At 40.1% G+C, this 25,512-nt stretch overlaps 1 protein-coding gene across 4 annotated transcripts in view; it reads left to right on the top strand.

Annotated features, from left to right (window-relative positions):
• Positions 1-19,497: 19,497 nt before the first annotated feature.
• TFG (TRK-fused gene) overlaps positions 19,498-25,512 on the top strand; it is a 34,534-nt gene continuing 28,519 nt past the window's right edge. For 2 of the 4 annotated variants that reach the window (XM_006890014.1, XM_006890013.1), the window contains exon 1: positions 19,498-19,731. In XM_006890014.1, coding sequence (XP_006890076.1) covers positions 19,548-19,731 — 184 coding nt within the window. In that variant the 5' untranslated portion in view covers positions 19,498-19,547. The remainder of the gene's footprint in view (positions 19,732-25,512) is intronic. The other 2 variants (XM_006890016.1, XM_006890015.1) reach the window with 1 other exon arrangement.

Here is a 25,512-nt window from a genome sequence, read left to right as displayed (position 1 = left end):
TGACTGGGGTAATCGGGATGGGTGTGTCAGAAGCAGTGCGATTGGCACAGGATAGAGCAGGGTTTAGGGCTATTGTACATAGGGTTGCTATGAGTCGCAAATGACTTGATGGCACATAACAACAACAACATATTATAACATGAAAAGAAAAAAACCAAATTTGTCTAGGAAGAAGAACAAGGGGAATGCTTCTTAGAGATAAACATGGTGCGATATGGTCTCTCATAATCTGGGCACCAGGGAAGGTCCTGTCTCTAGAGGTGCTTGGAGAAGGGCCACTGAAGGAGACGAAGATTCTTAGTAAGATGGACTGACACAGCACCTACAATCGAGCACAGCAGAGATGATGTAATGTTGGCAAGGGTTTTATTCTGTTGTACATCAAGTTACTAAGAGCCTAAGCCAACATGTCAGCGCCTAACAATAGCAGATAGAGATAGATAGATGATAGATAGATAGATGATAGATGATAGATAGATAGATAGATAGATGATAGAATCATAGATGAGACTAGAGATTCCTTTGTTATGTTAATTATATTATTCTAGTGTAGGATGTGTCTTAAATTCCCTCACTCCTGAAATAGTGTTTCTGTTGTAGTATGTACTATTGAGTCAGAACCAATTCATAGCTGACCTTCCGGAGAGTTTCCAGAGGCAGCAAATCACATGGGAGGTGACTGCCCATCTTTTTCCTACAGAGCAACTGGTGAATTCAATCTTCATGCCTTTGCATTGGCAGCACAATTCCTTACAGTAACAAACATCATTTAATAATTGGAACATGGGATGTACGTAGCTTGAAGGTTAGAAAACTGGAAATTATTAAAAAGAAAATGGAACACATGAATATTGACATATAAGGGATTGGTGAGATGAGTAGAGATGAACCAGCTTTAGCCACTTTGAATTGGATAATCATATGGTATGGCAGGGAATGGAAGACAGAAGAACGGTGTTGCATTTATAGTAAAAAACGTCAGTTTCAAATTCTATCCTGAAATAAAATGTTGTGAGTGACAGGATAATATCCATACTCATATGAAGAAGACCTGTTAACATGACTAATATTCAAATATATACGCTCCTACACCTAGAGAAAAAGAGCAAGATATTGAGAATTTTTACCAAGTCTTGTAGCTTGAAATTGACCAAACATGCAGTCAAACTCTGTTAATGATAACTGGTGACCGGAATGCAAAAGTAGGAAACAGTGAGGAAGGAACAGTAGTTGGAAAATATGGGCTTGGTGGTAGAAATGAGGCTGGAGATAGAATGGTTGAATTTTGTATATACGATTTATAATTTTGTATTTACCATGATTTAGTCATTGCAAATACCTTTTTAAAAAGACACAAATGATTATCACACCTGATGGGCTGTATATCAGAATGAGATTGACTACAGTTGTGGAAAAAAAAGTTGAGAATCTCAGTATTGGCAGTCAAAACTACGCCAGAGGCAGATTGTGGGTTAGATCATCAGTTACTGATATACAAGTTCAAATTGAGGCTGAAGAAAATAAAAATAAGTCCATAGGAAGCAAGATATGATCTTGAATCAATTCCATTGGAATTTCACAATCATCTTAATATTAGGTTTGAGGCATTAAAACCAATGACAGAAGACCAGATGAATTGTGGGATGGTATCAAGGATATCATCCATGCAGAAAGCAAAAGGTCATTACAAAAACAAATGAAAAAGAAAAAAATTAGAATATTAGAGGAGACTCTAATGAGTGCAGTGGAGTGTTAAGAAGCTACAAAAAGAAATTATGGGGTTATACAATTTAATGGGGAGATGAGGGAAATTGAAAGAATCTGTTCTCTAAAACAATGTATTCAAAATAAAGAAATAATCCCATTGAAAAATGGGCACAGGATATAACCGACACTTCAGTAAAGAAGACATTCAGATGGCCAATAAGTACGTAAAGAAATGTTCAAAATCCCTAGCTCTAAAAGAGATGCAAATCAAAACAACTATGAGATATCATCTCACCCCAGTAAGAATAGAAAAATTTAACGGAACAGCAAGCAACAAATGCTGGTGAGGTTATGGAGAGACTGGAACTCTTATGCACTGTTGGTGGAAGTGTAAAATGGTGCAACCACTGTGGAAAGTGGTGTGGTGCTTTCTCGAAAAGTTGAAAATAGAGATACCATTTGACCCAGCAATTCCACTACTGGGAATATACCCTAAAGAGACCATAACCGCCATCCAAGCAGATATATGCACACCCATGTTTATTGCGGCTTTGTTCACAATAGCAAGGAGTTGGAAACAACTTAAGTGCCCATCAACAAATGAATGGATAGAAAAGCCGTGGTATATTCACACAATACTACACTGCATTGAAAAACAAAGAACTCATGTAATATTATTCAAAATGGGTGACCTGGAGGACAATTATGCTGAGTTAAATATCTCAGTCACAAAAGGGCAAACGCTGCATAGTGCCACTATTGTAGAATGGGACTGGCATCAGGGTTGGGGTAAGAATGAGAAAAACTGGATGAATTATGTATACTGCATTGAAACCGATGAGGGAGAGACCAGTTTAAAAACAATATATTTTAGGGCATTATGATTATCATAAGAGTCTGGAAAGAGGTTGGTTGCAGAGTGGAGTATACTGGGGCTGTGGGGGCTGTGGAGGGGATTGTATACCAATAAAGGAATTTTTGTTTTACTTTTCAAAGAGAGGTGTGAACTGGGGGTGGGGGTGGGGTAGGCGGGGAGAAAAGGGTAACAATGAATGAATGGAAATCCAAAATCTCTGTAAATGTTCATTTAAAAAAAAAACCAAACGAAACAAAAAAAACCCCCAATGTATTAGAATTTTATAAATAAATTAGTGTTAAATTAAAAAAAAAGAAGCCAGTAAAACAAATTCTACAGAGGCAAGTTTCATTCAAAATTAAATGCATTAAAAAAAACCCCAAAAACCAAAAGGAAAACCTGTTGACGTGAAAGAGCTGAACAGAAGATTTCAAAAGGCAGCTCTGGAGGAAAAGCAAAGTATTATAATGGAATGTACAGAGAGCTGGAATTGGAGAATAAAAAGGGAAGAACTTGCTCTGCATATCTCCAGCTGATAAAACCAGAAAACAAAATTTAAACCTTGTGTCTCAATACTGAAAGATGCCATGGGCAATATATAGAATGACCCAGAAAGCTTCAAAAGAAGATGGAAGGAACACACACAGTCACTGTACCAGAAAGAAATGATTGATATTGCAAAATTTCAGGAAGTGCCATATGAACAGGGGCCAAAAGTAATGAAAGCAGAAGTAGAAACTGCACTGAAGGCATTGGCAAAAAATAAGGCCCAGGAATCGATGGGATACCAATTGACTTGTTTCAATTAACAGATGCAGCCTTGGGTGTGCTCACCAGTTTATGCCAGGAAATTTGGAGGACAGCTGTTAGGTCAATGAGTTGGAAGAGGTCCATAGTTTTTCCCAATCCCAAGAAAGGTGATCCAACTGAATGTAGAAACTATTGAACAATATCATTATTATTACATGCAAGCAAAGTACTACTGAAGATCATTCAAATGGCTAAAACAGTACATAGATAGAGAACTGCCAGAAGTTCAAGCAGGATTTAGAAGAGGCCATGGTACCAGGGATATCATTGCTCATGTCAGATGAATCCTAGCTGAAAGCAATGAATACCAGAAGAATGTCTGTTTGTACTTTGGCATTTGACTGTGTGGATCATAACAAGATATGGGAATCTCAGAGCAATTAATTGTGCTCATGTAGAACCTACACCTGGACCAGGAGGCTGTTGTGAGAACTGAGCAAGGTGACACTGCATGGCTTAAAACTGAGAAGGGAGTGCTCCAGAGTTTTATTGTCTCCTCCTGTCTATTCAATCTGTATGCTTAACAAATTATCCGAGAAGCTGGACTCTGAAGAGGAGTGTGGCATCAGGATTGGAGGGTGACTCATTAGTAACCTGTATCCTGCAGATGACACAAACGCAACCTTACTTGTATAAAGTGAGGAGGACTTGAAGCACTTGTTGCAGAAGATTAAGAAATCAAGCCTTTGGTATGGATTACATATCAATTTCAAGACAACCAAGATTCTTACCACTAGACCTATAGGCAGTGTTATGATGGATAGAGAGGAGATTGAAACTGTCAATAGATTCATATTGTTTGGATCCACAATCAACACCGTTGGTACCAGTAGTCAGGAAATAAGAAGATGCATTGCACTAGGAAAATCTGCAGTTACGGACCTCTCCAAATTATTGAAGAGTAATGATGCCAGTTTGAGGCCTAAGGTAAATCTGATTCAAGCTATAGTCTTTCAGATTATGAATCTAACAGCTGGACAATGAATAAGGATGACAGAAAAAGAATTGAGGCCTTTGAGCTATGTAGTTGGAGAAGAGAACTGAATATTCCATAGACAGCCAAGAGAACAGTTATATCTTAGAGATCATGTGACCCGAGTGCTCTTTGGAAGCAAGAATGATGAGATTTAACCTCAAATACTTTGGGCATGTTGCTAGGAGAGAGTGTTCCTTGGAGAATGACTTGATACTGGGAAGGTGGATGGTGGTGAAGAAGAGGAAGATCCTCAAGCAGGTGGATTGACACAGTGACTGCTGCAATGGGCTCTTGTGTCTCAGAAAGTGTGGGGCTGGCTTAGCATAGAACAGGGTTCAGATCTTTTGTTCATAGGGTCACTATGAGTAGTGCTCAACTCAACGGCACCTAACAACAACAAACCACCAGTGGCCTAATTTTAAGCAGCTCCACTGAAACCTGAAAGGCACACAATTCAAATTCAACAGTTGTTTCATGGTAGAAGGATAGACCATCTTTCCAGATACAATTTACTGCCTCTGAAAACTCTCTGGAGGGTCAGCTATGGGTCTTGTTCCACCCCAATGACATATAACAAAATCTCTAGACATGCCTTTTGAAAGAAATAACATAATTAAATTAATTGTTGTTGAGTTACGCCTGACTCTTTGCTGACCCTCTAGCAGATTTTCAGAAGTTGCAAATACATGAGAGGAAAATGCCCATCTTTTTCCTGAGGAGCAGCTAGTATTTGAACCACTTATTTTGGATTGACAATGAAACTCTTTACTCACTAGATCACCAAAGCTCCCTTGGGCATGGAAAAACAAGGAGGCAAGAATTAGGCAAAAATGTCACATGAAGGACTTCAGAGAACACTAAAAAGAAAGCTAGAGAAGCTGAGGCATGGCTTTCATCCAGAGTGGACAAAGAGACCCTTCTCTTAGAGCTGTTACCTTGAAGTTGGGCTTACACCTAAACAGTGAGAAAATCAATTCCTTTTTATTGGAGTCACCCCTTTGTAGTGTGTTTTTACAGCAATACAATGAGCCTTAGACAATCCTTTTGTCTTTATTAGTATCTATCCCTTTCTGTAAGATGAGTTGCAGCCAGATGGAATTCCAAGGAGAAAGAACAGGTCTCTTCAAGCCACAGTATGATTAGCATTCTTCAGACATCAGTGAACACGGAAAGCAACCTTTGAACTGCATAGCCTCATCTTTCCCCTTACTACAGGCTGGGTCAAAGGTATTTCCTTATATTGCTTGTCTTCCACGTATTCTCAGCTTTCACATATTAACATGCAGTGGTGTTTTCTGATTCAAGGCTATCCTTAGTTTTAATTTAACACCACATTCACCTGAACATAAGACAGAAGGCCAGATCAACTTGAGTTCAATTTACTAAAGTTCAGTACCTTTCTGCAATTGTTGTTGTTGTATGATATCAAGCAAAATACTGCCTGATTCCGGGCTATGCTCACAATTGCTGTTATACTTGAGCTCACTGTTGCATCTATTATGTCGATTCTTCTTTTTGAGAGATTTCCTTCATTTTAATTGACCTTTCATTTTACCAAACATGATGTCTTTCTTCAGGAAGTGTTCCTTCTTGATAACATGCTTGATTTATATAAGACAAAGTCTCACCATCCTTGCTTCAGTGGAACATTCTGGCTGCTCTTCTTTGAGGAAAATTTGTTATTTTTGAAGTCCAAGGTATGAGTCAATATTCTTTCCAGAAACCACAATACAAAACCATCAGTTGTTCTTTCTTCCTTATGCAAGTAAGATATGGGTTCAGGTAAGATTAAATCTTTGACAATTTCAGTCTTTTCTCTGTTTATGATGTTGTTTATTGGTCTAGTTACAAGAATTTTTGTTTTATTTTTGTTGTGGTACGGACATACTGAAGACTACAGTCTTTAAACTTCTTCATTAAGTGCTTAAAAACATTTTCTTCAGGCAAGTTTCTTTCAACTGAATATCACAGGCTGTTAAAGAATATTGTCTACTATTCTGGGAATTACAAATTAGAAATGAATGGTGTTTTAGCCACCCTCAAAAAAGCATATTTCAAGATCTGTCCTAAAATACAATGCTGTAAATGATAGGCTAACATCAATGCAACTATTATTCAAATATACGTGCCAGCCACTAAAGCCAAAAATAAAGAAACTGAGATTGTCTACCAACCCATGTAGTCTGAAAATGACTAATATGAAATAAAGATGCATTAATAGTGAATGATGATTAGAATGTAAAAGTTGGGGAAAAAAAGAAAGTTTTAAAACCTAAAAAAAAAAAGTTGGAAACAAAGAAGTATTGGTGGTTGGATAAAAGAGCCTTGATGACAGAAATGAGGCTGGAGTTCACATGAATGAATGTTGTAGAAAAGATCAATGACTTATTTGTTACAAATATCCTTTTTGGGGAAAAAAGACATAAACAGCAACTTTACACGTGGACCTTTGCAGATTGAATTAATGAAAATTAAATGGACTCATCTGTGGAAAGAGACTGTGAAGAAGCTCCAAGCCCAGGGCTGACTACTGAACATCAATTTTTCTATATGCAACTTCAAGTTAAAGCTGGAGTAAAGGAAAACGAGTCCATAAAGTGTCAAATGTTAACTTGAATATATCACACCTGAATTCAGAGGCCATCTTAAGAACAGTCTTAATACTTTTAGCACTGCAGAAACACAGGCAAGTTGTGGAGTGATGTCATCTGTGAAAAAAGAAAAATATCATTGTGATGGTTAATATTGTTTGTCAACACAACTATGAGCCTCTGGATAATGTAACTATCTTTATGTTGTAAATCCGAATATCTATGATGTTAATGAGGCAGGATTAGGAGTTCCTAAGTAAACATGGTGGTGTTCTTGTGAACTGTCGAGTCAGAACTGACCCATAGCTGATCCTCCAGTGAGTTTTCAGAGGTGATAAATTGCACAAGAGGAAATAACTCATCCTTCTCCAATGGAGCAGCTGGTGGATTTGAGCCATAGTCTTGAAATGTCTAGCTCATCAAAGCAACAATTGAGGAGGTAGGAGAAGAGTTGAAGATGAAGCTGGTTCACTAGAAGATATAAGTATTGGGCAAGAGAAGACTCTACAACGAGTGTCCCTCAGCAGCTAGAAAGAAGTGAATGAAATCTATACGTAGAACAAGAAGCTGTTGTCTGGATGGAGCAAGGGAACACTGCATGGTTCAGCATCAAGAAAGGAGTATGTCAGGGATGTATCCTTTCTCCATATCTTTCAATCTATATGCTGAACAGATAATTTGAGAGGCTGTACTTTATGAAGACAAATGTGGCATCAGGATTGGAGGAAGACTTATCAAAAACTTGGTTATGCAGATGACACAAGCTTGCTGGCTGAAAATGAAAAGAACTTTAAGTGCTTGTTGCAGAAGAGCAAGTAATGAAGTTTGGAGTCATCACATCAAATCCCAATCCAGATATTAATTGTAAAAAGAGTAAGGGCCATATAGAGATCACCATGTCTGAACTTTACAGACTTTACAAAGGGGAATTGTCCCCATCAACAGCATCAATGGCACAAAACCAGTTCTCATGAGGGCAGATATGGCCCCTACATTACTGCACATTGGGGTGAAAACCCTCAAAAACATCTACAGAATGGCCAGGCTTACTGATTCTATTGAAATCAGCAGAACTTCTGAGACTAAGGCATTTATTAACCCATTTCACCTTGAACAAAACTCATTCCTTTGGTTTAAGTTTCAGCTAAACAATAATGGTACCAACCTACTGCCACTAAGTTGATTCCAACTCATTGGGACCCTCTATTGGGCTTCTGAGCTATAAATCTTTACAGGAGCAGACTGCCTATCTTTCACCATGGAACAGCTAATGGACTTGAAACATGAATCTTTCACCACCAGAACTCCTTGAAAGGAGAACAATAATACCAGAAATATACTCACTCTCTGGAAAAATCAATCAGGTAAGTTTAAAATGGCAGCATCTCTCCAAAGATAGAGCTCAGAAGGCAAGAATGTGTTGGTTAGAAGGATTAATGGAAATGAGAATAACAGAGAAAAAGTGGGAAGAATGTGGTTATACTGTGGGTATGATAATGTCATGAAATGTGCATGAATGGTTGAACAGAAAAGCAATTTACTTTGTAAACTTTCACTCAAATCACAATTTAAAAAAGAATTAAATAAAGCAACTTACTGTACTAGCCAAATCTGTTGCAAAAGACATCTTTAAAGTCCTAACAAGCAAAGATGTCACTTTGTTTACAAATGTCCAACAGGGATTAGTGGAGGCCCTGAGAATCCATAATAGCCCTTAGTCACCATTTGAACCTAGACTAAGGTTCACTCTCATTGCTCAAATGCCAGCTAAACAATAGACCAGACTATAAGGTAAACTGTAACACCAGGGCCATACTATTTTCAACATCCTCCTCATTGTGAATGTTTAGCAATGAATAAAGAAGACGAAAGAATTATAATGTTGATGAAGAGTACTAAATAAATCAGGGATTGCTAGAAAAATGGATTTATTTTGGTAGAAAAACTGTCAGAGTGCTTCTTAGAAGTGAGGATGATGAGACTTTATCTCATGTACTTTGACATGTTTACAAGAGGGACTAGTCCTTGGAAAAGACGTCATGCCTGGTGAAATAGAAAGTTGGACATACCAGAGAGATGCCACCTTTGTGTTTGCAATGAAACCCCTTATGGACTAGGTCCCTTGGTCATAAAAAGTGAGGAAAACTCTCAAGGAGGTGGATTGACACCACAGATGCTGACTATGGACTCATAAACAGGAACAACCTTAAGGATGGTACAGGATCTGTCAGGGTTTGTTCTCTTATACACAGAATTGCTCTGAGTCGAGACTGACACAAAGGCATTTAATAACAATTTTCAGAACTACAATAATACCATTATGAGAAAGCAGTGTAGTTCCCCCAAATAAGATAATTCAGTTTTACATAACAAGCAATAAAGAAGACTTTCTGGAAGAAATGAGGAGTTTTTGACTTGTTTGTTTGATTTTGTTCTCCAGGGTTTCCTCTGCTCACTAATCTTTGCAAGTAATTGCTCAAAGAGGAATACATATATCAGGTTAAAAAATACAATGATTCAATGACAAAAATCCATTTTAAACTCATATGTTTCACTCTCCAACAGAATTTTTAAAGGCTTATTGCATAAAGGAGCTCTGGTGGCCTAGTAACAAGAAACTGCAATGCAATCCCAAAGGCACAGGGTTCAAGGCTACCAGCTCCATGGGAGAAGAATGGGTAATTTCCTCCCATGCGATTATCTACTTCTGAATACCCACCGGAGGGTTAGCTATCAGTTATTTCTGACTCTAGGGTAAACAAAAATTGCAGGAATATCATGTTCTTTACAATCTTGTTGTTGTTGTTGTTAAGTACCGTCGAGTCATAGGCGACTCATAGCAATCCTATGAATGAAAGTCCTCAATACTTGTGTAACTTTCATCCTCTCATCAGTTCATAGGATTTCTGGAGGCAAACTCTTATGGAAGTGGATGCCACTCCCGCTTCCAAGCTTGTTTTATTCGGGGAGTTTCACCCAACACTGTCCACCATGGGAAACCATTAATGCATTTGACACATCAATGTCACAGTGTTCAGCTTTACAGCAACTGCAAGTAAGTTACCTCTGTATGGCAAGTGGACACACCAGGGCCATACAATCAAGAAGAATGTTTGAACAAAAACAATGAAAAACAAGCTTGAGGAGCATGGATTAAATTCCTTACAATACTAAAAGAAAATTTCTTCTAAATCGGAGAAAACAAATTTAATTTACCGCAGGCCCTTCAGGAGAATCCATGTGTTCACATGAGGGAGAATCACTCATCTTTTTAGCCTCTGAGGCTGTTTACTACTTTTAAAATAGCACACTTTTCTAGTTTCATCACCTCTCCCTAAAAGAATTTTATCAGAATCAGGGAACTCTTCATAGATATAGAAATAATGAAAGTTCAAACTCACTGCCATCAAGTTGGAGTCAACTCAGACTTCCCTCTACAGCAGGTTTTCAGAGACTGTAAATAGCAGATAACTTGTCTTTCTCCTCTGTAGAAGATGGTAAATTCGAGTCACTAGCCTTCATATTGGTAGCACAATTCTTTACCTTCTAGGCTACCAGAGCTCCCTTTAAATGAGTAAGTATAACCCAAAACAAAAGGGAGGATGAAGAAAAGGGTTCCTGTATAGGTTTCAATACCTTATTCCTTAATAAACCTTCCTGAACTCTTCATTATTGTCATTGCTAGGTAACATGGAGTTAGTGTTCACTCACTGTGGACATCTTTCCAAACCCAACTCAACATACTTGTGCAGTTGGTTCCAACTGCTAGTGACCTTCCATGAGTGTCTGAGGTTGTGCATAGCTTAACTGTATTACTCAATTATAGATTGGATTTAAAGGACTCATCTGTGTAGAAAAAATATTTTTAAAATTACAAATACCTAAACTGGCAGAGAGCTGGACAATGACTAGCTAGGGAGGATAGAAGAATTGATGCCTTTGAACTGTGGTACTGGAGAAGAGTAGTGAGGGCACCAGGGACTGCTAAGAACACAAAAAGATTCATCCTGGAGAGGCTGGTACTTGGAGGCAAGTATTCTGAGGCTTCGTCTGACATACTTTGGACATGTTCTAAGGAGGGACCGGTCATTGGAGAAGGATATCATGCTTGGTAGGGTGGAGGGACAGCACAGGAAGGCCCTCTATGAGGTGGATTGATTCAGTGACTGGGGTAATTGGGATGGGAGTGTCAGAGACAGTGTGATTGGCTCAGGACAGAGCAGAGTTTAGGGCTGTTGTACATAGGGTCGCTATGAGTCGCAAGCGACTCGACGACACATAATAACAACAACCAACTCCTGAAGTCTGGTGGTCAAGTGGTAAGGAACTGTGGCGCCAACCCTAAGGCACATGGTTTGAATCCACCAGCTCTACTGGAGATGGTCAATCTTCTCCTGTGCAATTTACTGCCTCTGAAAACCCACTGGATGATCAACTACACACATTGTTGTTGTAGAGTACTGTAGAGTCTTAAACTGGCCCAAAGCTGACCGTCTGGCGGGGTTTCAGAGGCAGTTAATCGCACTGGAGGAGATGGCCCGTCCTTCTCCTGAGGAGCAGCTGGTGGCCTAGAACGGTGTCAGTATTGCAGTGCAGCTACTTGCCACTAGCCCACCAGAGCTCCCTGTTGTTGTTGTTATGTGCCGTCGAGTCGTTTCCGACTCATAGAGACCCTATGCACAACAGCCCTAAACCCTGCTCTATCCTGCGCCAACCGCACAGCCTCTGACACACCCATCCCGATTCCAGAGCTCCCTAGCAAGAGCAATAACCAGGGCTGCTTTGTGGAATCATCATCAGTCAGTCTTAACACCAAGGCTTCAAATCCATTCAGTTGTAATCACAGAACACTGAGCAATTATTGTTGTTGATGCTGTTACGTGCCGTTGAGTCGCTTGCGACTCTTTGTGACCCTATGTACAACAGCCCTAAACTCTGCTCTGTCCTGTGCCAATCGCAGTCTCTGATACACCCATCCTGATTACCCCAGTCACCGAATCAATCCACCTCCTAGAGGGCCTTCCCCTCCTGCGCTGTCCCTCCACCCTACCGAGCATGATATCCCTCTCCAAGGACCTGTCCCTCCTTACATGTCCAAAGTATGTCAGACGGAGCCTCAGAATCCTTGCCTCCAAGGAGCCGCCCAGTTTAACCCTTTCCAGGATGAATCTGCTTTTTTCCCCTTGCAGTCCATGGTATTCTCAATACTCTTCTCCAGCACCACAGCTCAAAGGCATCAATTCTCCTTCTGTCCTCCCTAGTCATTGTCCAACTGTCTGATGCATAACAAGTGATTGCGAAGACCATGGCCTGTATCAGACGCACCTTAGTCTCCGGAGAGACAGCATTGCTCTTCAGGACTTTGGAGAGGTCCCTAACAACAGACTTTCCCTTCATTCACAATACGTCTTTTAGTTTCCTGGCTACTGGTGCCAAGAGTGTTGACTGTGGAATTAAAATAGAAAAAATTCTACGTGAAACCCCTGGGAAATTGAGAAGAGGCATAGGGAATCCTATCCAGAGATTAGTGTAGCAGATTGACTTGCTGCCAGATCATGGGGCATGACACACATTCAAAGCTAAGGACCTGGTCACCGTCTCTGAGCTGTGGTCCCATTGCTTTCCACTCTGTTCACTCAAGATATTTGATTGTTTTTCAAGATACACAAGGCGCCCTTATTTTCTAAGTGGTAGATTAAGATTTTTTGAAGCGTAAATTATTATTTTTCCATGTTACCATCCTAGTACACACACATTTTACAATTTGTGTGGTTCAGTCCAGTTTTGCTTCTTCGGCCATGGCTGAACTGTATAGAATTGGTTCTCAGACTCAAAACTCTGCTGAGCCACTTCTGACTCATAGTGACTCTCCACTGGGTTTCTGAAGCTGTAAACCTCAACGGTAGGGGACTACAGCTCAGTCTTTAGGTTATCAATCAATGGAACTGATTAGGCACTAAGCTACATTTGGTTCAGTTTTTATCAGTTGTGTCATCTAGTTGGCTATGACTCAGACTTTATGAACAAAAAATTTCAACACTGATTCTAATTCCTGCTTAATACTGTCTTTTCTATTTACAAGTTTGTCCTGTCTGGTGAACACTGTCTTTCCGGTTGAATTGGAGATTCTTTGCTCACAAAATGATTCATCTTTATTCTTCATACAGCACTTGGCAAAGCGTGGGCACCTACTAATGAATGAATATATCTACGGAAGAAATGTGGGGAAAAACAAAGGTGGTTTTGTTTGGTTTTTTTAAAAAATATGACTACAATTACAATCATCACTGAACAACAACAAAACAGCAAAAAACTCCAAAACTTTGACAAATTTCCAATTTCGATTAGCTCCACAAGTACAGAACAGCACACTCCGCCACGCCCACAGGCGAGAGAAGAGTAACACATGATTTTAGGAAAGGTTGGAGTGGCTGGTCACGCCCCGCGCATGCGTAGGGTAGTTAGGCTCACACTTCCTACACTTAGTCATCCAGTGAGAAAACAGTGACCCTTCCGCCGACGCAGCCGCGGTCCAAACCGGCCCAGGGCCCCATGTTACTGCGCATGCGTTCTGAGCTGGCACAGCGGTATTGAGGCGGGGCGAAAGGATATTTCTCCCCCCCCCAACCAGTCTCTTGTCCCCGCCTCTCTGCTTCCCCCACCTGCCACGTACTGGGCCCCGGCCTCGCGCTAGGCTTGGTGGGTCTGTGTGATTGGCCGCGGCCCGCGCGAGCCTGCGACCGAGTGAGGCGGCTGCGGAGGGCAGCGGAGCGGGTCCTGACTGCAGCCTCCCGCTGACGCCCCGAAGGTCGACGGTGGTCCTGCCCCAGTCCTGACACAAGAGGCCAGGGAGGAGGCGGCGGCTGCAGCGGCCTCAGTAAAGGGTATGGTCCTTAAGAGACGTGAAGCTCGGGCAGGGCCTCGGTCTACCAGGCTGGAGCCGAGCGGGCGGGGCCGCAAAGGGGAAGGGGCTGCCGGGCGGAGGCTTCCTTTGGGGAGGGGAGGCCTGACCTGGGAAAGGGGAGGACTGCATTCGGCCCTGGTGGCAGACAGGCGGACAGAGGGAGCTCGGAGGGTGATTGGGGCAGCAAGTGCCTGACCCCGAGGGGCTAGCTCCCCAGGACTGTGGGTGGTCGTGCCCCCTGCCCCTGGTGCTTGTGCCTGTGGGAGTAAGTGGAGCCTCGTTCCTTCGTAATTTAGTGCTTAAAAAGGAGCGCCGTCTGGAGGCCTACCCCAATTCCGTAGTGACGATTATTGCTAACTTTTAAGAGTTTACTATTTGTCAGGCACTGTGTTAAGTACATGGAGCCTTGCTGGCGCAGTGATTAAGCACTCAGTAAGCCGTTTCAGGAGAGGCAGACGAGGCAGCCTGCTTCCATCAAGAGTACTGCCTTGTAAACCCGAGGGAGGGGTTCTACTCTGTCGTTTTAGGGTCACTGTAAGTCGAATATTGACTGTTCAGCATCCATTCCTTGTCAGTGGTTTTAAGGTTAACTATTTTAAATGCAAGATTTCACTTAGAAGATCCTTTGTGACATAGCTCTTCTGTTTTGCTTGTCACATGAAAGTGAGCCTTAGTATAAAGACTTGCCTTTGATCACGTAGCTAGTAATGGGGAATTTTTACCAACTTTCTGATATCCCAGTTATTAGGCAAGATTTTGGACCGTTAGCATTCTATAGAATAAAGCAAAGGTTGGCTTAGCTTAGTGGCTGCCCTATAGAGGCGCCCTGGTGGCACAGCGGTTAAGTTCTAGGCTGCTAACCAAAAGATTGGTTAGCACTTCCAACAACCACTTTATTGAAGGAGGATGTGGCAATCCACATAGCCTTGGAAACCCTACGGGACAGGGACAGTTCTGCTGTGTTCTGTAGGGCCTGTGTAAGATACATGTGACTGGAAGTGCCCGGGAGTCTGGGCAGCTTTTTGAACAAGGACCCTTCTCTCCTGGCTGGTGGAACTAGAGATTTGATCACTTGAATCTAATGTAGGTCTGAATTCAGAAGGCAGGTTTACATCATCAGTTCCCCTTGTGACCTTTGGCATGCCGCTGTTTCTCCAGCAGAGGAGAATGTTCGTCCTGGAGAGTTAGTGGCCATGTCGTTCTGGACTTCAGAGGAGGTGGAGCAAGGACCAGATAGAGGAAGAGAAAGCTATAAGGATCTCACCAGCAACCAGACTCCTGCTGCTGGTTGTAGTTGGGGGACATACAGGATCAGAATTCTGCTGTCCTGCAAATGACGGCAGATGTGTTTCTAATTCTAAGCATGGTCGTCAGTTTTAAAAGTGTTAAAGAAATATTGGGATGAGTTTTCCTTTTCATGTGTAATGTTTGAAGCTGTCCACCAGCATTCTGAGGGAGAAAGACAGGCAGTTTCCTTAGCCTCAGAAACTGATAGAGGGTTACTTTGAGTCCAGATCAACTCAGTGACAATGGATTAGATCTGATTTTATTGTGGTTGGTATGAGGTGACTGCACAAACTGGGGACCACTTTGGGAAAGAAGCCCTAGTTCTTGACCATGGAGAGTTTACAGTCAGTGATAAACGCCAAAGAACAAATGAATTTCCAGTAAGCAGATAACACGATTCAAGTTTTTAGGTTCTTCGTACCTGAACAGTAATCAACATGGCAAATTAATCAATTACATACGATTTCTATTATGAAATAATGTTGATATGGCAAGTCACTTATAGCTACAAAAGGAAGGTCTAATATGAAGATCAGCATTCTTTTCCCAGCCCTTTTATCAGAAACTTATCATTCTTTTAAATATATTTATTTATTTTTGGTTTAGGCAGCAGAAATATGTAGATAGTACCATGTATCAGTAAGACACTATTCAGAGTGCTGCTGGGAATAGAATCCTATTTTACTGAAGTAGTATAGTCTGTAGAAGGTTCTGCTAGCTCGAATATGGTATCTTGATAACACCTTTGTGGCTGTTCGAATCTGCTAGTGGCTCTGTAAGTGATAGATGGAGTCTCCACTCAGGTGATTTATAGCCGCTGAAACCCACTGGAGGATTAGCTGTGAGTTGGTTCTGACTCAATGTCAGTAAGAGTTTAACAAACTCAGTGTTGGTGCTGTCTGTATTGTAGCATCTACATACACATAGTAGGTGGTTGTCATGTTTTTATGTGCTGTTCAGTTAAACTGATTCATAGCTGACCCTCTAATTGAAATCACGTGACTTTGAGTTGGCAGTGCAGTTCCTTACCACTAGGACATCAAATCTCCCTAGGAGAAAAGAAGAAATACACTGATTTCTTAAAAGGTCTGTTGTATGCTGAGATTGCCAAAGCAGCCGTGATACTGGTTATATTGAAGAAGTTATACTTCAGAGCTTGGCTCATCGTAGATTTTAAGTAAATGTTTCCTGAATGAGCAGGGTAGATTGTGCTAGCAGGTGAAGGACTTATTGATTGGAAATTTCGAATAAATCAGTCTTCATGAGGAATCCACTATGACAAATGGATTTGTTGTAAAACAAGTACAACATTCAGATCATGAAACGTAACCATTATATTTTGCACAAATTTTGGAGTGTTGTATTAATTCCATATTAAATGCCAATTTTAAGGTGGTTCTTAATAAAATATATAGTGAACTGGTTGTTAAACTCATTGAAGTAGTAGATAGAAGAAACAGATATAGAGGGTATCAATGAACACTTCAGTTGTTGGAAGGGTTAAAATATGTTGAAGGGCAGATAGTTGCTTACACACTAAAGAGAATAATGGCAAAATAGTGTGAATGCCAATTATGATATTTAATTATGTTAGTAGTTTTAGAGGTGAGAGCAGAAAACTGCTTCTAAACGTTAGTCACAATACTGTCACATTATTTGGTTGTAATAGGAAGAGTAAAGAGTTGATGGTAAAGAAATGCTCATTGGTTATGGATAACATTCTAGAGCATAACCTCTTCTCACATACTATGTGCACATAGTAAACTAATGTGTGAGAAGTTTGTAGGAGGCATGTCCCTATATTACTTGTCTGAAAATATGGTATTGACTATGAAACCCACCCGTTGCAGTGGAGTAACATCAGACTTTTAGTGACCCTATTGCAGAGAATAAAACTATCCCATAACATTTTTGAGGCTATATATATCTTTAGAGGAACAGGTTGTTCCATCTTTCTACTGAATGGCTGGTGGGTTCAAGTCAATGACCTTTCAGTTAGCAGCCTGTCAACTTCACTACCAGTTTCTAAAGAAGAATGGAAGAAATACCTTACTGTTTGCTTCTAAATTTATTTTCATCCTGGTATTGTTACTGTGATTTTGAGTTGGAATCGACTCATTGTTGACCCTCCCGTGAGTTTTCAGAGGCTATAAATTGCACCAGAGGAAATGGATCTGCCTTCCTCTTCGCCAACTAGGGTGCTAGAGTAATCACTTAAATTATCAGAGTCACGTGTTATTTTCAATTTAGGATTATAAAATCATGATAGGCTAAGCAGTCTGATTAATAGGAAGTACAATTAAAACTCAAGGGGAAAATTCTGTAACCTGTGTTATGCAGTTGACACAAATTTGCTTGCTGTGAGGAGGACTTGAAGCACTTGCTACAGTAGATCAAAGAATACAGCCTTCTGTGTGGATTGCATCTCAGCATCAGGAAAACAAAAATTCTTACCACTGGAGCTATAGGCACCATCAAGATAGATTGAGAAAAAATTGAAGTTGTCAATGATTTAATCTTACTTGGATTCACAATCAATATACTTAGTACCAGCAGTCAGATGATTAAGAGATGTATTGGACTGGGAAAGTCTGCATTTAGGGACCTTTCCAAATTATTGTAAAACTAAGTTTGAGAACTGAGGTACACCTGATTCAGGCCATGGTCTTTTTAATCACTTGCTATATCTGAGAGCTGGACATTGAATAAGAAAGAAGAATAGTTAATGCTTTTGAACTGTGGTGGTGGAGAAAAGTATTGAATATCTTATGGACTGCCAAAAGAACAAGCAGCTATGTCTTGAATACAGTGCAACCATAGTGTTGCTTTTAGGCAAAGATGATAAAGCATTGTCTCACATATGTAGAGGTTGTTCCTTGGAAAGGGGCTTCATGCTTGGTAAGGTGGAGGGTTGCGGAAAGAGAGGAATGCTCTCACCAGATGGGCTGGCACAGTGACTGCTGCAGTGGGTTTGAGTGTCTCAGAATAGCACAGGCTAGGACAGGGTTCAGAACTGATATTCATAGGGTTGCTCTTGCTGGCATCTAGCAACAACTGAAGTTTTGGTGGCACAGTGGTTGTGCCTTATTGAACCTAGCAGTTACTTTGTGGGAGAAAGATGTTACAGTCTTCTGTAAATAGTACAGCCTTAGAAATGCTGTTGGCAGTTCATTTCTGTCCAGAGCCTTGATACTAGTCAGAATTTATTCAGTGGCAGTGAATTGGCTTTGGTTTTAGTCTGTCGTAATTGACTCAATGTTGCCTCTGATAATCTTTAATATCTTAAATAAAGTATGCATTCTAGTACATTCCTACTTATGCCTGGGAAGGGTCTTATAGTATTTATATTTATCACAATAAAGGACATTTTCGTTGGGAAGCTGAGGGAAGGGAAATTAGTTTGCTGGTCAGAGAAGAATTTTTTTAAGGTGCCATTTCAATCATGTGACTGGTTTAAAGCAGAGGAAAAGTGAGTGCAAAGCTTCCAGTTGAGGGAGAACAAGTATGAGTGTAGTAGTGTGAATGAAAGAACTCGAGAAAGAGGTTAAAACGGTTGGACAGGGGGCCATGTTAATTTAGAAAACTAGTGCTCTTAAGCTAGCAATTCTATATGTGAGTGAAATAATAACCTGCTTTATATGTTATTGTTGATTGTCTTTGAGTGGAGCACGTCTCCTAGTGACCCTATGAACAAAAGGCCTGAAGCCCTTTACAACTATCAGCATTTATCAAAATTCATAGTTTGCGGAGGCATGTTGTTTAGGAAGCCTGCTGTCTAGTCAATTCAGACTCCTACTTAGTGACCCTACACAATGTTTCCTAGGCTATAAAAACAAATTAGCACAGAAAACCTTTCTACCAAGGAGTGACTAGTAGGTTTGAACCTTTGGAGATCTTTGGGTTAGAAGCACACCTTGCTACAGGTTGCATCACCAGAAATAATACTAAAATAGCCTGGGTAACACAATGGTTAAACAACTTAACTACTAACCAAGACGTCTGTGAATGGAACCCAGCAGGTGGAAAATTTTAAATGAATATGATAACACTGAGAGTAATTCTGTTTTGAACGCCATTGTTTATTTTAATGTAGCCCTGCTATGAGGGTGCTCAGATAACCTAGTGGTAAGAAGCTGCATTGCAATCCCAAAGGCACCAGCTGCTCTGTGGGAGGAGCTTTTGTGCAACAGTCTACCTCAGAAAACCCACTGGAGGTTCAGCTATGGATTGGTTTTGAGTTGGCATGAAACAGCATGATTACTTTGGGAGTGTTATGCTGCTTAAGACTGTTATTTATTTTAATGTAGTTCTTTTATTGCATATTTATATTTGTAATTTTGTTTTTTCATCATCAAAACCATTTTTTATCAGTTTTTTTGTAGAGTTGTGTATATATAGAACATCCTGGAGTCCACCATGAATGGACAGTTGGACTTAAGTGGGAAGCTAATTATCAAAGCTCAGCTTGGGGAGGATATCCGGAGGATTCCCATTCATAATGAGGATATTACTTATGATGAATTGGTGCTAATGATGCAACGAGTTTTCAGAGGAAAACTTCTGAGTAATGATGAAGTTACAATAAAGTATAAAGATGAAGGTAAGACTGTTTTAAAAGCTGTATGTTCTTTTACCTCTTTTTCATTGTATTCTGTTTTTATTTGGTGGGAATTGGGTATCTATTTCTACTTAATAGACTATTTGTGTAGTTATATAGTTCTTTTAGAAGTTAAAAATAGCAATGATTCATTATTAGGGTGTTTTAAGTGCTATAATACCTTTACACATACATTTTTACAAGGATTTCTTTTTCATGCCTGTATGATTTTGGTTTCCTTTTCTTATAAAACCAAACTTCTGCTTCTATTTCCCCAAATTAAAGAGATTTTTATAGGTATTGAGTGAAAAAGGACTTTATGGTCATACAAATAGAACTGGTTTAAAGAAAGAAAAACATATTGCAGATATTTTTCAGAGCTTGTAATATGCTGATGTCTGCTTATACTATACAGTGTTTCTACTTGTTTGACCATTTCTTCTTTTTTTTCTTGTTGTGCACTGTCAAATCATATCCAACTTGCACAGGAGGAGATTGCCTCTCCTTCTCCAGCACAGCAACTGGTGAATTTGCACCGTGCACCTTTGGGATTGCAGCACATCTTCTTGCCACTAGGCCACCAGAGCTCCCTATTTGACCATGCCTATAGAGGGATTTTTTACAAAAACAGAACTATGTTATCAAACTCAACAGAATTGCTTCTACTACATTTCCCGTTCTCTTAACTGCATTCTTTATTATCATATACTTAAATTGACAGTATCTTTCATAGTGTTGAGTTTTTTCCAGTCTTTTTAATCTTGTTATCAATATATTTGGCATTTCTTCCAACACCGTCTTATTTTTAAAAGTTCTAATCCTTTACCCTTTCTGATACTGTATTGTGTCATTTGTCCTTTTACCACTGATAGCTTCTTTTCTGTCTTCTAGTATTGCTTTAAATGTAAATTTGTAATAAAAAAATCTTAAAATCTCAGTTAATTAGCACTTCTCCAGAGGCAGAGGTTGACCAGAGCTCTTGTTATTTTCAATACATGGCTCACAAGCCCATCTTGGACCCTTTATATCCAGCATATAAATAGGTAAAGACAAAATGTGGGCATTTTGTGAGAGATTGTGGGTAAGCCTTCATTATTGCATTTCATTTCTACCCACATTGGCCAAACCATAGTCACATGACTCTACTAAGATGTAGGTATTTGGGAAATAACATCCCTGGGTGGACAGTTAAAAAGCCTACTACCATCAACAAGATTTTGAAGATTTTCACAACTATCTTAAGAATAGATTTGAAACACTGAACACCAGTGATCAAAGACTTGATGAGTTGTGAGATGACATTCCATACCCTGTCCATGAGGAGAGCAAAAGGTCATTACAAAGAGGAGAAAGAAAAAAAAACCAAAATTAGTGTTAGTGACATCAGTATTGGGGGGAGACTGAGAAAGATGGGATAAATTATGTATACTACATTGAAACAAATGAGAGAGAGAACTGTGTAAGAGGAATATATGATTAGGTATTATTGTCATAACAGGAGTCCAAAATGAAGGCTGCATAATGGAGTGGACTTGGGAGGAATTGTATAACAATGAAAGAATTTTACTTTTCAAAGAGAAGAACAAACTGGAGCGGAGGGGTGGGCAGGGAGAAAAGTGCAACAGTGAATGAATGGAAATCCAAAATCTCTGTAAATGTTCATTAACAATAATAATAAAATAAAAAAATAAAAAGAGACTAAAAATTGTACTAAAGTGTTGATGCCAAAACAAAGGGAAAACATAAGTAGAAATAAAAGCCGAAGAGAAGATTTCAGAGGGCACCCCAAGAAGACAAAGCTAAGTATTATAAGGCAATGTGTAGAGAGCTGGAGTTGGAGAACAAAAAGGGAAGAATTCACTTTGTATTTGTCAAGCTGAGAGCACTGAAAAACAAATTTAGGCCTTGAGTCGCAATACTGAAAGATGATAAGGGTGATAAATTTATTAAACAACAAAGGAAGCATCAAAAGAAGGTGGAGGGAATACACAGAGTCACTGTACCAAAAAGAACTGACTAACACTGACAAAATTCAGGAAGTACCATATGAGCAGGAGCTAAGGATAATGAAGGAGGAAGTGAAAGCTGCATTGAAGGCACTGGCAAAAAATAAGGCCCCAGGAATTTATGGAATACCAGTTGACTTCCAGCCCTGGATGTGTTCACCAATCTATGCCAGGAAATTTGAAAGATAGCTGTCAAGGCAACGGATTGGAAGGGGATGCATGCAGAAGGTGGACACATACAAGCAAAATACTGCTGAAGATCATTCAAAAATGTCTAGAACAGTACATAGATAGGGAACTGACAGAAGTTCAAGCAGGATTTAGAAGAGGCGGTGACACCAAGGATATCCTTGATAGAGGCAGATGGATACTGGCTGAAAGTAAAGAATAGCAAAAGAATGTCTATTAGTGCTTTATTGACCATGCATAGGTGTTTGTGTGGGTCATGAAGTGCTATGACTGATATAAAAAAGAATGGTAATCCCAGAGCACTTAATTGTACTTATGCAAAACCTATACTGAGAGGCTGCAAAGAGAGCAAGCGAACACAAAATGGTTTAAAATTAAGAAGGGAATGTGTCAGAGTAGTATTCTCTTTCCACACCTATTCAGTCTGTATACAGAGTACATTATTTGAGAAACTGGACTCCATGAAAAAGATTGTGTTACCAGGATTGGAGGGGGACTCATCAATCACCTGAATTATGAAAATGATACAACTTTGCTTGCTGAAAATGAGGAGGAATTGAAGCACTTGTTGCAGAAGATTAAAGAATACAGCCTTTAATATGGATTGCATCTCAATGTCAAGAAAACAAAAATTCTTACCAGTGGACCTATAGGAAACATCCTGATAGATGAAGAAAAGATTGGAACTGTCAGCAACTTCATTTTACTTGGATCCACAATGAATATCCTAGGTACAGCAGTCAGGAAATCAGGAGACATATTGCACTGAGAAAGTCTGCCGTCAGAGACCTCTCCAAATTATGGGAAAGTAATGATGTCAGGAAAGTGATGTTACCAAGCCAAAGGTGAGTGATTTTCATCTGTGGCCCTCAGGCCTGGTTTTAATTGTTTTTTTGTCAAACATTCTTCTAAGTAGTATAGCCCTGGTCTCTCCAGTTGCTGTACAGAGGAAACTCATGTTTGCCATGATGCTGAACACTGTGACACTGATGTGTCAAAAGTGATAATGGTTACCCATGATGGACAGTGTTTGGTGGAGCTTCCCGATTAAAACAAGCTTGGAAGCCAGAGTGGCATCCACTTCCAAAATGGCTTGCCTCCGGAAACTCTATGAACATGCAGAAATGATGAGAGTTATACAAGTGTCAGGTCTTTAATTCACAGGGTCACTATGAGTTGTCTATGACTTCATGACACTTAAAAACAACAACAACAACAGGGATATCAGTTTGATAACTGATTCAGGACATGGTTTTTCTGATTACTTCCTGTGCATCTGAGAGCTGGACAAAGAATAAGGATGATAAAAGAAGAGATGCTTTTGAGCTGAGGTGTTGGACAAGAGTACTGAATATCCCATGGGCTACCAAAAGAACAAATATATCTTGGAGAAATTAAGGAACCAGAGTGCTCATTGGAGGCAGAGATGATAAAGCTTTGCCTCACATACTTCAGGCATATTGTTAAGAGAGGCTATTCTTTGGAGAGGGCCATGATGCTTGGAAAGGCAGAGGGTCAGCAAAGGAGGAGACCCTCAACCAAGTGGATTGACACAGTGACTGCCACAGTGGACTCAATTGTGTTAGGAAGTCTGAGGATAGCACAGGATAGGATAAGTATCTAAAGGGCCAGAAAAAATGAGAATAGCAGAGCCCCTTTGAGCAGAAAGCAGATTAAGTTGGAGAATGGGAGAGGCAAAGAATATCACCCAGTGAAAATCCAGAGTTTAGTCTAGCAGTCCCAAACACAGTTCCTCAGTCCAAGCTTGAGTTTCGTTATATCAGCACAAATTCAAGAAGTCTTTGGTTTCTTCAATTATCCAGCAAGGTTTGCCGCAGAGCAGTTACAGGTTAGCTTTTCCTTAATTATCTAGCAGGCATAGCAAAGCCTTTAACTGTATCTCAGGGCTTCCTGGGTTACGCCTTACTATAGTTTCTCCACAGCAATACTAGAGTCTTCACCACCATCATCAGGATCTTGTTTCAGCCTCCCTCAAGTCTTGCTTGCAGTGTGAGAAGCAGTTTTTCTTATCCTAGTACCACAGCTGTTGATGATTTGTAAGACCGTGTGTCTGCAGTTAAGATTGCTGGAGACCAAAAGGGGCTAAAATAATGGCTAAAATCCCCCAGCTTTAGGCTAACAGTACAAGGTTCATATCTGTTGTCCATAGGGTCACTTAGGTGTCTTACTTGACTCAATGGCACAACTTGATGGCACCTAACAATATGAACTGTCAGTTTAGGGAGCTCTGGTAGCCTAGTAGTGAGAAGCTGTGCTATAGTCCCAAAGTCATGTGGTTCCAACTCAGTAGTACACACACCAGCCGACACTCAGCTTGATCTCAAGTCATGGTGATCCTGTAGGTCAGAGTAGAACTGGATTTCCAAAGCTGTAAATTTTTACAGGAGCTTTTGGTCAGCAGCCTAATGCTTAATCGACTGCAGTACTAGGACTTCTTTATAATCTGAAAATCCACTGCCACAGAGTAGATTCAAACTCATAGTGACCCTTTATCAGGTTTTAAAGACTATAAATCTGTCCAGGAAGAGACTACCTATATTTCTCCTGTGGAGAAGCTTGTAAATTTGAAGCAGTAATCTCTTGGTTAGCTGTGCAAGATGTAAGGCCCTACTTCACCAGAACTTCATTTATTATTTGGGAGTATAAATCACTGGTAATCCACTAAATTGGAATTACAGGTACAATTCTCATTTTTTGAAATAGAAATTTTTTGGTGATGTATCGTCTAAGTTCACCAGAGACTAATTTTTTTTTCTTCTTTAAAAAAAGATTTATTCACTCATTGTTGTACATTCCTCCTCCCCCTTCTTTTTTTGTGATTTTTTTTAAATGATTATTAATTTTAATGAACGTTTGCAGAGACTTTGGATTTCAGTTCACTGATTGTTGCACTTTTCTTCCTGCCCACCCCTCCTCTCCAGTTCGTTCTCTTTGAAAAGTAAAATTCTTTCATTGTTATAGTTCCTCCCCCCCAAGTCCACTCCACTATGCAGCCTTCAATCTAGACTCCTGTCATGACAATAATACCTAATCATATATCCCTTTTAAATAGTTTTCTCCCTTATCTGTTTCAGTGCAGTATACATTATTTATCCCATCATTTCTCATTCTCTCCCCAACCCCAACTGGTCAGTCCCATTTTACAACAGTGGCACTGTGTAGTATAAGTCCTTCTGTGACTAAGATATTTCACACAGCATAATGGCCTCTAGGTCACCCATTTTGAATAATATTGCCTGGGTTCCTTGTTTTTCAATGCAGCATAATATTCCATTGTGGGAATATACTATAGCTTCTCTATCCATTTATTTGTCTTCTTGACATTTAGCCTCAATCCATATTGTAGGCTGCAATCCTTGACACTCTGCAGCAGGCGCTTCAGGTCTTCTTCACCACTGGACCAATTGGCAGCATCAGGATGGGTGGTGAAGAGATTGAGATTGTACACAGCTTTAGTTTGCTTGGCTCCATAGTCAACAGACTTGGCACCAGCAGCCAGGAAATTAAAAGGCGCATTGCCATGGGAAAGTGTGCTGTTAGGGACCTCTTCAAAGTACTGAAGAGCAAT

The sequence above is a fragment of the Elephantulus edwardii genome, unplaced genomic scaffold (genome assembly GCF_000299155.1).
Source record: "Elephantulus edwardii isolate Elephantulus edwardi_28Jun2011 unplaced genomic scaffold, EleEdw1.0 scaffold00085, whole genome shotgun sequence".
NCBI lineage: Eukaryota > Metazoa > Chordata > Mammalia > Macroscelidea > Macroscelididae > Elephantulus > Elephantulus edwardii.
This window is presented reverse-complemented; position numbering and strand designations above follow the sequence as displayed.